The 14,026-nt window shown below is 40.4% G+C and overlaps 1 protein-coding gene across 1 annotated transcript; it reads right to left on the reverse strand.

The window, feature by feature from the left end:
* Nucleotides 1-1,774: 1,774 nt before the first annotated feature.
* Nucleotides 1,775-13,512, reverse strand: tspan3a (tetraspanin 3a). Its single transcript, XM_007908274.2, has 7 exons — nucleotides 13,337-13,512; nucleotides 9,712-9,903; nucleotides 7,985-8,059; nucleotides 7,597-7,698; nucleotides 6,345-6,497; nucleotides 5,159-5,242; nucleotides 1,775-2,390 (listed from the first exon to the last, which is right to left on the reverse strand). The coding sequence occupies exons 1-7, from the start codon at nucleotides 13,397-13,399 to the stop codon at nucleotides 2,298-2,300; spliced, it is 762 nt and encodes a 253-aa protein (XP_007906465.1). The 5' UTR covers nucleotides 13,400-13,512; the 3' UTR covers nucleotides 1,775-2,297.
* Between the last annotated feature and the right edge of the window lie 514 nt (nucleotides 13,513-14,026).

Genomic DNA, 14,026 nt, shown 5'->3' on the forward strand with positions numbered 1-14,026 from the left:
ATATACATATAAATATATCAATCTTCCTCGATATGAAAGGCGCTATAAATAAATATAAATTTGTATTATAAAATCTTATCCAACTGAGCAAGATTAGTATATTTATAAGTTGGTGATGCCTAAGCCACTGGAGTAAGCACAGAATTTTGTGGGGGGAGGGAAGAAGAATCTAAAAAAATATACATTTAAAAGGAACCTATTTCCCCACTGATAGCTGTTTATAATGGCACTGGATGGTGTACTAAAGAGGGCACTCCAAACTCAGAGCAAATATTTCAATAAATTCAACATTATAATTTTTTTGGAAAAAAGGGCATTTCTGTTAGTCAGTAAAAACTAACCAAGCATGCGAACATTGTTAATCCATTGTGAGCAGTTAATAATGAGAATTGCTATGGTGAACTCTTCTGGAGACACAACGCTTTGTCCAATATGAATTTTCATGACCATCAACACAAAACCTTGTTCCACAGGCCTGCCCTTGAGAATCTCACGAACATTAACCTCTCGGGGTTATAGGAGGACAATGATCCTTTTCTCCAAGGTCAACTAATTAGAATAATTACCATAGAGTTCCCACTGTTCAGACCTTCCTACGAGTGCTGAAAGTCTGCCACTGGCCTATGCAGTAACCTCCTTCCTTTCCTTCTCTGTACAGGATATCTGACAGGAGACTCCTTTGCCAGTCTTTTGAATAGGCAAGAGTACATTAAACCTTCCATCCTCAGCAAAGGAATGAGTATCCCCATCCTGGTATCAATTATTTTGAAACTGTGCCAAATTCCTAAAACAATCTAATTTGAATTTGACAAAAATAGCACCCGTTTACTTCCTTGTTCAGGATTCTTTTAAACAAAAAGTAAGTTCCACAGACATCAGTCACCCCACATTTCTCATTTCATTTTTAATGTCGATCATAAGAAAATGAATGTAAACATGGAAATCTACAATACAAAAGGCCCCCATTCAGCCTATCAAACCTGCCCTGGCTCAGAACAAGGAGATTGCTTCAATGCCCACCTTATCCCTATACCCCTTCAAGCCACTCTCTCACATGCCTGTCCAGTTCCCTCTTGAAAGCGACAATGCAGATCACAATAAAATTACATTTATAGAGCGCCTTTTACTTCGTGAGGACGTCCCAAAGCGCTGAACAGTCAGGTGTCGGGGCCCGAGCATGGGGGAGGGGTGGTGTAGGAGTGAGGTAAGGCAGAGAGATGGGAGGGCGACCAAAAGCACGAACGAAGAGAAGCGTCTTGAGACCGGCCTTGAAGGAGGCATGGGAGGAAGAGACCGTGGGATGGAGTTCCAAGATGTGGGGGCAGAGAGACTAAAAGCCTGGCCACTGATGGTAGGGTGGGAGACATGGAGCAATCCACCTCCCTGCCCAACAGGGTGTTCCGCATTCCAGCTATTCACTGAGTGAAAAAAAATTCCTTCTAAGATCTCCTTTCAATATTTTTGTTGCTATCCTTTAAGTGACTATGTCTTCTTGTTACTGACTGCCCTATCAATTGAAATAACATCCCAATTTACTCTAACTTTTTTGCACGCCAAAGAATGTGTCCATCTTGAGTTGTGATGGTAGAGTATAGAAGCATTATTCAGTCAATGGCAATGATATTGGCCAGATCAAATGGCAATTTAGTCATAACTTGCAAATGGCAGCATCTGAAAATGGGGTGGACATTTACAAAGTCAGGATAAGCACAAGCATTTATTCCTGCTTCATTCAATTTCTGTGTATCGCAAGCTTACAAAACTAAGTGTGAGCTTCAGTTTCAATCATTTATTTATATTTGTTAAATCAGTTCAGTTTCACACACTTATCCTTCTGTTACAATGCTCCATTATTCCAAGAAACAAATTAAAAGGTATTAGAATTTACGCACTACACAGACAGTAACAGAAAAACTATACAATGTAAAATATCTAAATACAGAAAATAGTGCACACAATACAAATAAAACGTTTATAGATTCAGGACAGTACAATTCATGTTTAAATCTTGGAAGATCAGGCTACCACCAATTAGATTACCTTGATTACTAAAGTATTAGTTGTCAGTTTGTACAATTTATCTACTAGTTATAAAGGGCCTCAGTTTCGCCCATTGTATGTGTAGTTAAACACAGCTATTCCAGCAGTTCTGAATTGTGTAAAGGTGTGCTTTAGCTTATTTATGTTACAAAAGGAGCTACTTCAAGTGTCTGACCCCAATGGGGCCTCTGAGCTCTCCAGTAGTGACAATATTGATAAATCAACTTCAAGAAAAAGAGGGCAAACCCAGGAAGCAATTATGCATAGGTTCCTCCAGTGATGAGGGGCTCATAGGCAGGATCCCCACTCCTCCTGCAAAGTACAACCAAGGCGCACAACATGCCCAGCAACTAGAAAGAAAAGACAAAATATTACTATGGTAAGCTTGTGGTAATTAATGCTGGGTCTGGTTATGCTGCCTGCTGGACAAAAGAGCGATGATACTCCAGAGTAGTGTTTTACTTCCATTTACAAGCACTCAATGACAATTTATGCATATTTTGTGATGACACCATATATTCTGTGAAACATATGGTAATCATGTCTGTCAGATACCAGAATAATAGTGGCAGAGGCTACGATATACTTGTATAGCTGACAATTTTGTTCTTTTGTTACTTGGTGTTTAGACAGAAGACATTCAAGAATTGCCTACGATTCTCCTAGAAACATGCAACTCAACTTAAGATTCTAGTCATTCAGTTTACAATAAAGTTACAGTATTTGAATCAAGGAAGACTAGAGGTACAAGCATCAATTTTATCCATCTAAGCCAATATAATTCTGTTTCTATCTGCTCCACAAGATACAATGCACTGTTTAGACATGACACAATGGGGTCAGTGTACATGCTCAAAGGCTTGCTATATAAAAATCTCTACATTTGGCATTACTGCTGCTCTACTTACCATGTATGAAGTTAAATATAGCATTTTGCTGCTTTAACGATTTAGCTTGCTTACAGGGAAGAAATGTTTTGGTCTTCAATAATATCAAGTGACAACAATTGGGGTTTAGTGGTAGCACACAAAGTCTGAATGGCAAAGAACAAAATGTGGTCCTATTGCTATTAAGTGGAAAAATATGCAGACCAAACAAAGCTCTTACGATAATTTTTTGGGTTTCTTCTCTGCCCTCCTGAAATCATGCTGCACTATGACAAGGTCAGTATGACCCAATGCGTCATTGACATTCAGCCCCGAGGAGGAATCAAACTCGTTAGTTACTTGCTGCATGAAATATAGATCCACTATGTGGAAATAAACACGCTTCATGTAAGGCTATAGCAACTGGAGGTTTTCCCATGTAAATACAAGGCACCGATGACCAAAGATTATTTATTAACCACACATTCCAGGACAAACCACCTCTTACACTCCCTCCATGTAGAACTTTCTGCCATCTCTTCCTTTATGTTAATGAGCATTATACAAATGGGGACTGGACAAAGGTGGAACAAAAGAACTTGTGTGCACAAAGCAATTGGATATCAAGTGTTGTCATGGAAGCCTGACAAAATGCATGCTGCATGTCTCCTCAGGTTAGGAATAAAGGGTGGAGGGCGAGGAAGAAGAGAAAATAAAGGTATATAAATGGGTAAAAAAAAATCATGCAAGTGTCCTGGAAGACTATGGGACACTCCCATCTATACTTTCATAATGAACAATAATGACCTCTCAAATATTAAATAATAATCCTTGCATTTGATATAGCGCTTTTCACGTCTTCTAGACGTCCCAAAGCGCTTCACAGATTATACTGTAAAGTGAATTGACTGTATATTTGTGGGCAAACGCGGCAGCCAATTGCGCACAGCAATGCCCCACAAACAGTCATGGATTGAAAATGACCAATTTATTATTGTTTTGTTTTTTTGGAGGGATTATTATTAGGCATGTGGAGTAAGGAAACTTGCCCAAGGTTTCGCCCTGACCTGCCTGGAATTGAACTCAGGTCTCTCACTTGGAAAGTGAGTGCTCTAACCACTGAGCTACAGGACTCCACAAATATATAATTGAGTGCATAGAGTTAATCAGACTAATCCTATAGCTAGATAGTCTGCGGTCTGATGACAAGCAATTTCAATGCTTAACAGCCTGAGATTGAAAATACAGAACTCAGTTTTTAACAAAACATTTGTAGATCAGGTTTAAGAACAGCCAGCCATTAACCTTGATCATGAGATAGAAGTTAATTTGTACATTCTGCATTTGGACTAGATTTTAAGATTTTTCTGAAAATAATGCAGTTGATGTTCAGGACAGTTTTGCAGTTCATAATATTTCATCACAAAATCAGAAGCCTATTAGTCTATTAGTGAGAATAAAAGATGGATACCAACTAATGGATTCAGAGTTTCATTGCATTCTTGCAATCCAAAAAAAGGGGGTGATAAATCCACATCACGATGCAATATTTGCAGGCAAGAATTATTTGCCGCAGCAGTCTACACATTAAAAAGGTCCTTCACTTTCAGTTAAATAACTTGTAACAATCATATCTAAATACATTAGTCCAAGATCACATTGACATATCCAAGATGTTGCTAATATGAACTCACTAATGGATTACATGAAAACAGCAGATTCTTGAGTCATTAACTTGTCTGTGCAAGACAGCCCAGGGTTGAATCTTTCTAGATGTGTACAATAGACCATTTGTGACATCCAATTAAATATCTAGCACTTAGCAACTTCTGACACACCGCTTAGCATGAAACATTTATCATCACATAATACACTATAGCTTACATCCAATATGTGATGAATAATGGGTACTATATAGTTATTAGGGTGTAAGCAAAATTCACAGAAAATGTATGATCAAGTCCTCAGAAAAAGGAAAGTAACCAAAATGGAATTAATATTAACTGAAAGCACACAATATACACAAATTACTATTTATAAATAAGCTAAAAATATAATTGTGCTGTGGAGGTCTCGAACAATAATATTAACAATGCTCGTGGTGCTGCAGGGACACTCATAGGAGTGCTAATTGATAGCCTAGTTGATAAATAAATGAATGGATTGTTTCCCCTACAGTACTTAGCGCTTTCCAGGACCTGGTATCTTGTGTTACAGATTACAAATGGATTATAAAACAGGCACACACTTACCTGAATAGCAGCAAATGCCAATGCTGCCGTAATAACATACATCATAATTTCCTGAAGTTTCTTTACTACCAGAACCTTGCATCCCTGCGTTGGGTAGGAGACGAGAGTAAAGAAATTAAAATGATACACACACACAGATCAGTTTGTGATTTCAGCACATCTAAGAATCATTGTTAAATGGTCTCATTCTACCTATTCAACCTATTACAGGGCTCTGAAGCCAAGCTATGACGAACAGGAAACCTCTGTAGCACTGGAGCTTTTCCAAACAATAGAACGCATTGATCTGAGGTGTGTGGGGGGGAGAGTATAAACAGAATCTGTTGCAAAGTGCTTATATGTGGATATTGAAATAAGGAATCGGCTTTGAAGGTCTTTGTGATAAACTGATCTCCATACTCAAGACTCAAAGTTCACATGAATAACAGCCACTTGAGCACATTGCCAATCAGCTGCCCAACAGCGGAAGAAAACATTTGGATCAATTTTCAAGCAGCAGAGAGAATTTTGTTTAAAATAAATTTAAGATCGCAGCTGAAAATATTAAAACACATTTTACATTTTAACATGTAAAACAGAACAGCAGTTGCAACACACTGGACTCAAGCCCAAACTGCAAAAAGCTGAATATTTCAAAAATATCATTGAAACTATCCTTTTTGTTTGATTAAGGCTACCTCTTCCACAAAGTAGATATTTAAAGTTGCTAAAAAAAGTCTCTGAATACAGTAGTCCCATGAGACAATGGTATATGGAGATTGTGGGGTCATAAAATCTCAACCAACATTATAATAGGGTGTGATCATATTCACTGTAGTGCACACAAAGCCATGTCAGCCAGATACCCATGCTGACTTCTGAATCAATTAGATTGATCACCAATACTTCCTATGCACTGCAAATTCAAAATAAAGTGATGTCAGCAGCAACCTGACAACACAGAAATTGGTACATTTCTAAGCACGCAAGAAGTCGGCTGCAGCTTTGAAGTGAACTGGCCGCTTTCTGCATTCATTTTTGATTATTTGCTAAGCAAGTGCCACAGTCCACACCCCAATCATGTTCCAAGTGAACCCAAGTCATAACAGAGTGTGTTATAACAGAACAGGTTGCTGTTCATACCTGCTTCTTCAATACCAGAATAATTTTTTAATAGTTGGCAGAATAATTTTTTGGAAGCGCTCACCTCTGCATATAGATCTAAAGGGTGGCTCATGGTGCCTGTGCAATTGCTGAGATTTGCTTTGCAGCAACTTATCGGGACACTGTTGTTCTTAGCTTGTTTGAACCATTGCGTATTTTCCCAATCGGAATAATTATTGATCCCACAGCAACGCAACTGCAAGAGAGAAAAAAAAAACATCATGTGGTCTCATGTTCATTCAACATTTATTAAAAAATGACAAAATGAAGAACAAAGATTTGTAAAGAGATCTGTCAATTTCTCAGGTGAAGAAACTGTAAAAAGTAATACCCTTCATGCGTTTATAAATGCCTTATCAAACCAAAATATCTCAAAAGTGCTTCAAATAGTGAATTATTTCAAAGTTGAGTGATTAGTCATATAAGCAAATGTTGTCATTAATCTGTGTCAGCAATATTCTATACCCAGTATCTGATTAATGGCCAATTAATTGTGGAGGGAGGGGAATAGAAGAAGGAGAGATTTGATGAATTTGGAGAGATGAGAGTGAGATATTAGTGGGATCCAGAAAAAACATTCACCAGATCAGTGCTGTGGAATCTCAACAGCTCTCAGAGCAAGAACAAGACAATCATTAGCCCCACGTAGCCCTGTTCCTCTTCTATTTAATGTGCAATTACATAACCTTCTCCAGAGTTGCAAAACCAGTTTTATGCTGCATTAAAACCAGTTCAAGTTCAACAGAACATTGTATTTGCCCAGAAATGCAATTGCCTAAATTATCTTCGACTTTAGATTATTCTCTTTAAGGAACCCAACAGGAATAAACCCAAACACAGCTTCTAGTGGCATAATATTTAAAATACCACAATACCAAATTCTAAATATCCACTTTCAGTATTCCCAACTCAGATACAGAAACCTGAATAAAAAGTGTCTCAATTATCTAAAAAACTTGAAACTGAATCTGAAAAATGTGGATTGTGATCAAACATTAACCACTAAGTGCAGTATAAAATCATTGGAACAGAACAATTAGAGGCTTCACTCACTGAAGATTTCAAACCCATACACCAAACAACGGTCAGGTTCCCTCACATCACCGTAAAGAACTGAATGGGCACTAAGAGTGTAAAGTGAGAATCCCACCAACAAATGGCATAGATTCCCAACAGAAGCTTAATGGCCACAAAAATATCAAAGGGTAGAATTTGCACCATTACCAATGAAGCAATTTACTGAAGGACTTGCTGTGAAACAGGCTTAGACCATCCTGTCTGCAGTTCATTCTCACCTGTCTCTGTATATAATCAATTGCACGGCTGGCTGCATCCGGGTACGTTCCATTGTATTCATTGTAGACTTTCTGAATACTGTTATCAACCTCATCCTCCACCTGTACAAAACAATATAGTAAGCAATGAGATTCCTTTGTATTGCGTATCCTCCCCAAAAAAGAACACAAGGGCTATATTGTGCCTTTTTCTTGGTACGTGAGTTTCTCCCCATGGCACAGATTTTCTCTTCTGAAAACAGCTGATCTTCTGCTGGGGTTACAGTTCACTTGGACCAGAAGGAACAGATTTTAGGTGGAGAAATTAATGAGCGAGAATAAGCACCATCTCTAGTAAAGGAATTTTTTAATATATGAATTGTACAATATGTAGAGATTTTAATTTTACCTTCGCTCTGAAGATGTAGCCAAGCACCACAACCACTACTTCCGTGATGAAAACTAACAGCAGGATCAGCACAAACTAGTGGAAGGGGTGGGGGGTAAAACAAAAGTGGATTATAAACATTAACAAGTCAACTAACCAAATAGCCACTTGATAACAAATTTTTAAACATTTAAATTTACTTTTCTTACTCTGGAATCTCTCAGTTGGCCAAAGTTTATCAATACCATTTATATAAAACTATTATTGCATTTCAACTGTTTTAGGATATTCCTCATCAGCTGAAGCATCAGACTCTCCTTCAACAGCAACAACAAAATTACATTTATAGAGCGCCTTTCACGTCGGGAGGACGTCCCAAGGTGCTGGACAGTCAGCGGTCAGGACCTGAGCATGGGGGAGAGGTGGGGTAGGGGTGAGGGAAGGCAGAGGGGGAGGGTGACTTCAGACAATTGAAATGCATAATTGATTTAACATCTCCCAGTACCAATATTTTGACTGTTTAGTGTCCTCACTACATTAACTTTAAATACTAAAGTGTCAAAATGTTTAGAAGGGGCTACATATAGTCACAAGATTATGATTTTGCTTCATGAGCATATGAATTACCCCAGTCCTTGCCAGACTGCACTGGCTGCCTGTCCAATAGAGAATCAACATCAAGATCCTCACTCTTGTCTTCAAATCCCTCCATTCCTCTGCACCCCTCTACCTCTCTGATCTCTCTCCTCACAACAGTACCCGTTGCCTTCGCTCCACCAGATCTGGCCTCCTCTTTGTCCCCTGATTCCTCCGCTCCACCATCGGCGGCCGTGCCTTCAGCCACTCTGCCCCAAGCTCTGGAACTCCCTTCCTCACTCCCTTCGCCTCGCCCCCCACTCTTCCTAATTTCAGGTCTCGGCTGAAGACCTTTCTTTTCGACTGTGCCTTTGGTCACCTTCTTCCACCACCCCCGACTCGGCCCCAGGATCCGTCACTGTGAAGCGCTTTGAGACGCCATCCAGTGTGGAGGGCACTATGTAAATCCAAGTTGTTGTTGTTCGAATACAAAAGTAGTACATCACATGCACAATTTTCAGCTTTAAGCCAGGTGTGTCAGTTTTCCCTCAACCAACTGACCTCTATTTTCCAGAGAAAAAATAATTTTCTTCCTTCTTTGTGCAAAATGTAAAACAACTACATTTTAAGTATTTAATTCCTGCATGTCTGATCCAAGCATAAGAACACAGAGAACAATAATGACACATAACAATTGAACCAAAAGGGAAAATAACCCACTACGTATAAATATATAATGATCTTAATGACATGAACCATCTACAGCTCAACAATTTAAAGGATTAGCATGCCTTACAATAACATACTCGTGGAGTCCTGTAGCTCAGTGGTTAGAGCACTCGCTTTGCAAGTGAGAGACCTGAGTTCAATTCCAGGCAGAGGGCGAAACCTTGGGCAAGTTTCCTTACTCCACACAGAGCCTAATAATAATCCCTCCAAAAAACCAAAAACAATAATAAATTGGTCATTTTCAATCTACAACTGTTTGTGGGACATTGCTGTGCGCAATTGGCTGCCGCGTTCGCCCACAAATATACAGTCAATTCACTTTACAGTGTGTTCTGTGAAGTGCTTTGGGACGTCCTCCCGACGTGAAAAGCGCTATATCAAATGCAAGGATTATTATTATACGTTTTCAGCTATTCAGATATTGTGCTCTGTTTCTAACTTACAATCGCCAGACCACAGCGGCTTTCCCGGATGGTGGCACAGCAACCAATTAAGCCGATGATAAATAAGAGTGTTCCAACACCAATGATGACGACTGCTGGAATCAGTGTGTACACATCTTCAAAGAAGTGGTCATAGTCATCATACGTGATGAAGACATAAGCTCCCACGTAACACAGGATCCCTGCCGCCGCCTGTGTGTAAACAAAAATACAACATTTAGTTACCTGCGACACTCCAGTCCACAAGTCTGAAGTTTCAAAACAAAATAATGTTACCAAATGGTAATATGTTTCATGGTTTAGATTATTTCAAGGGGGGAGAGGTGGGAAGGGCTGTACAAGTGTGTTATCCAACTTAATTTACAAACAATTCTTTATTTAAATAAACCATCTCCAACACAAAATTTGCAAGACAAATACATTCAAATGATGAGAATAAATAGATCCACTAAAATGATTGCAAAGTAAAGAATATACCCTTCAAAGCTCCCAGAGGAAAAGGTACCATTAGGACTTGATCTGTAATAGAACATCAGCAGGAGCACCAAACCACCCTCAAAGTTTCAATTCTGCATTGATTTGCCTTAGATCTAAATTAAATGCAATATGAAACACAAAACATGTGTTCTATTCCTCCCAATGCAATCAATTTCAACACAAGAAGTACTACAATCACAGATAACTATCTCAGACCAATGAAGGTTACAAAAGTAGTTTCCACCATCCACAGAAGAACCATTGAACATCTCCCTACTCCACAAGAGATTTACACACTAAACATAATAGCCAAAAACGTGTTCATCAATAGGGCAAAGAGTAAATCTGCTGAAAATTCACAATTAGCCAAATGAGCAGTACACAGAACAAAGTCTCGAACCGTATGTCTTAGTGCTGTACATCAGGGAGCAAACTGTGACCACATTTTTAACTCTAGCAATTTAGACATCTCTAGGCATTGTTGCAAGTTGCCTTGTTCTTTGTGAAATGCTTTACAAAGAGGCTGTTAAGAATTACATTGTAACCCATAGAAATGACCACATCAAAGAAAACAAAGACTATTGGTTCAGGAGTATGAACTGAATAGAAGTAGTCACTGGCAAAGATGCCCTAAAGTTCAGTGCTGGGCCTCTTGTTTACAGTGAATTGAAAGTGGGTACCGAACCAGAAAATCAACTACAGCTGTGTGCACCAAATTGGAGCATTTACTTTCCCTTGCTTGCCCACCCACCCCCCACCAAACCGCCATCCTCTCGAGGATCTACTAGATCCCAATTCTCCAGTGGATCAATTTTAAGATTCTTGTTCAAACTTTCAAATTCCTCCTCACCCATAACTCATTCTAAAATGCAAACTCCTCCAGTCTCGCACTCTATCCACTGCTCTGTTCCAGTATTGGCAACGGAGCTTTCAACCACTATGTCCCTGCACTCTGGCTTTTCCAAATTCTCTTCAGCTCACCTGTCTCTCTCTCTCACACCTTCAAACCCTTTTTTTTCAAAAAAAATTCTATCTCTTTGACTGCAATTATCCCCAGCTAAGAACTTAGATTTAAATCTTCTTTGAATAGAACTGTCTTAGACATAACATTTCCTCAAATAGTCAATTTATTTTTGACTATTATCGTCATACCAACTGGTTGAATTGGAATGGTGGAACACATACTGAATTCTCCTCAGTCAGTTGGGGGCATTAAATAAAAATTGAAGTTTTGCAGCTTAATTCACTCAATAGTGTAGAACAGAATTTACTAGCAAAACTTAAGAAACTTTGTAATTCAAAGTCTTATGTGGACATTGCAAGAATGGCTGCTGCTAGTCCATGCACAAGAAAGATTTTAAACAAAATCTCTCCCAAAGCTTGCAATACTCTGACTTTCAGTCAAGCTTCTGTACATTAAACATCCACATTTGCTTTCGGGGTGAAGAGTGCCTGGAGCAGCTGTGAAAATGGTGCATGTGTCATTGTGAAGACAAAATGTACAAGATTTATCTTTCTACAGTGTATATTGAAATTAATGACTGTTTTCCCCTCTAAAAGGCAAGACATCAATCTTACAAAAATCAGAGTTGCATGGGGGAAGGAAGTGTATTATGTGATCTTTACTTTTGAGATCATATCCAATCTTTCCAGATTCAATCTGGATTGGTTCACAATAATGGCTCCTAGTAGCTTTCAACAAAGAGCCTCTAAATAAAGTACAACTGTGCAGCATTCAAACTGCAGAATATGAAGATTTCTAGAACATTCAATAACTTCAAAGTGCTGCACTTTTTAAGCAGCTAATGCCCTGGTCTTCATAAGAGATAAACAAAGCTATGGCTACAAAACTAACTCTGCATCCAATTCTTTCAGCATTTGCTGTTAAATACAGGAGGGTGACCAAAGGTACGGTGGAAGAGGAGGGTCTTAAGACATGCCTTGAAGAAGGGACTGTGGAATGGAGTTACAAAGGCTGGGGGCAGAGAACCTGAAAGCAGGCTGGGTGGGGGACAAGGAGCAGGCCAATGCCTGCTGAGCGGAGGATTCGGACAGGTCGATATGGTGTACTATTGCCCAAACTATAATATTGTTACCTAATTTATAATTTGAGAATGCACAAGAAAAATCTAAAAAGAGTAATGCTATAAACTTAAAACATTCAGGATAACGATAATCAATCTAGAAAATGAAGTAGTTCATAAATAATGTAGTTTGAAATCTAACCTCCTAGGATCTGACCGGTCAATGCTATATTCGATCCAAAAGCAAGTATTGAATACCAGTCGTGGACTATAGAATTGCAGTCAATGCATCAAACTTGCCATTTCAATTACTGCATTTAAAATGCAGACACAATAGTAATGTGACTCCAGTTCACTTCCATCCTCTCCTTCCCTCTCCCTCCCTCCTTCCCTCCCTCCACTACCATCCTGTGGTAGGAATGTCTTAAGTTTCCATAAGAAAACACACATTCTGTAAAAGCTAATAATAACTCTTGATTCTGATAGAGCGTCTTATCACATTATCAAGGATGTCTCAAGGCATTTCACAGGATTGGGTTTTTTTTGGTGGGGGGTCGGGGGGGAGAAGAGAGGGCTTTTAAACCAGAATAAACAGAACAAAATCGTCCCTACACGCGAGATTAAAACGAGCTCTAAATACAAAACCATATAGATCTTTATTCCTGTCAGCGAGTGGCAGTCGTTTCGACTGAACACAAAAGAGGCCCCGCACAAGGTCAGTCAAAACTCGCGGAGATCTAAACAAAAGAGGTTCTTACAACATACAACTGTGTGTGTGTGTACAAAAAAAGAGAGAGACAGACAGACTGCTGCTGCACAATAATGTATACGACTTTCTCGGGGCCCGAATGCTCTTCAGTTGCTGCGCCGCCTCACTCACAAGCGGTCGGTCACAGCGGCAACGACATCTCACAACCTTGTGCTGCGGCAACCAAACCTGCGCTGCCCCTCCCGCCCCTTCCCTCCGCTGATTGGTCGCAGCCCGGCCGGCGGCCAATCGGGAGGGCAAGAGCCCCCGTCAATCAGCCGCCGGTCCTTTCCGGTTTACACGTTTGGTTGCGCTCGGCGGGGTGGGGGGGGGGGGGGCGCCATGGCGACGGCGGGGCAACTGGCGACCCACTTACCCAGAATATCAGGTTCAGAAAGACCAAGACGGTTTTAGAGGACGTTATTCCGCACTGCCCCATCGTTCAAATGCGATTGATTTCGAGTGGAGGTTTCGGCCGTTTCGCCCCCCCACCCGCCCCCGGTCCGGTCCTCCGACTCCTCCAGCGGCGCCGCCCTCCCGCAGCCTTCACCACCTCTGTCCGCCGGTGACGGATGAGCGCTGAGAGTCTGCGCGCGCATCCCCTCCCCGTCAGCGGGCGCGGACCCACGTGATCGACCTCGAGCGCCTGCGTGAGCACGTGATCTCTCCAGCGCTGGCTCGCTCGCTCGCTCGAGTGACCCATCCGCACAGCCCACCAGGGGGGGCAAGAGACACGGGCAGCGGCAACACACCGAGGGGTGGGGGGGGGGGGGCATTGGGAAGAAATATTTGTAAAAAAAAATAATCATAATAATATAAAATAATTAAAATAATAATTATTTTTTTAAAAAAATTTTTCGCAGGGTCTCCGCGGTCCTTTTTTTTTCATCGCGTGAACTCAGCCATAGCGTTTCACACAGGCGAACGTCAACTTTTAAGTGTGAATAAGTTAATCCTTGGATCTGGATGCAGCACCTGTTAACCCGTCTGTCGAAATGCTCCCCAGCGCTTCACGCAATTTACTGTAAAGTGGAGCGAGTCCAATTTTTTGCACGTAGCGGTGTCC

The sequence above is a fragment of the Callorhinchus milii genome, unplaced genomic scaffold (genome assembly GCF_018977255.1).
Source record: "Callorhinchus milii isolate IMCB2004 unplaced genomic scaffold, IMCB_Cmil_1.0 Scaffold22, whole genome shotgun sequence".
Lineage (NCBI taxonomy): Eukaryota > Metazoa > Chordata > Chondrichthyes > Chimaeriformes > Callorhinchidae > Callorhinchus > Callorhinchus milii.

What these genes read in the sequence shown, in the direction of transcription:
- tspan3a (XM_007908274.2), bottom strand. Translation starts at nt 13,399, where the DNA reads ATGGGGCAGTGCGGAATAACGTCCTCTAAAACCGTCTTGGTCTTTCTG. An exon ending in CTTTAGATCTATATGCAGAG is followed by an intron (nt 5,243 to 6,344) that starts GTGAGCGCTTCC and finishes TACCCAACGCAG; the next exon opens with GGATGCAAGGTTCTGGTAGT. An exon ending in TGGCATTTGCTGCTATTCAG is followed by an intron (nt 2,391 to 5,158) that starts GTAAGTGTGTGC and finishes TTTTCTTTCTAG; the next exon opens with TTGCTGGGCATGTTGTGCGC.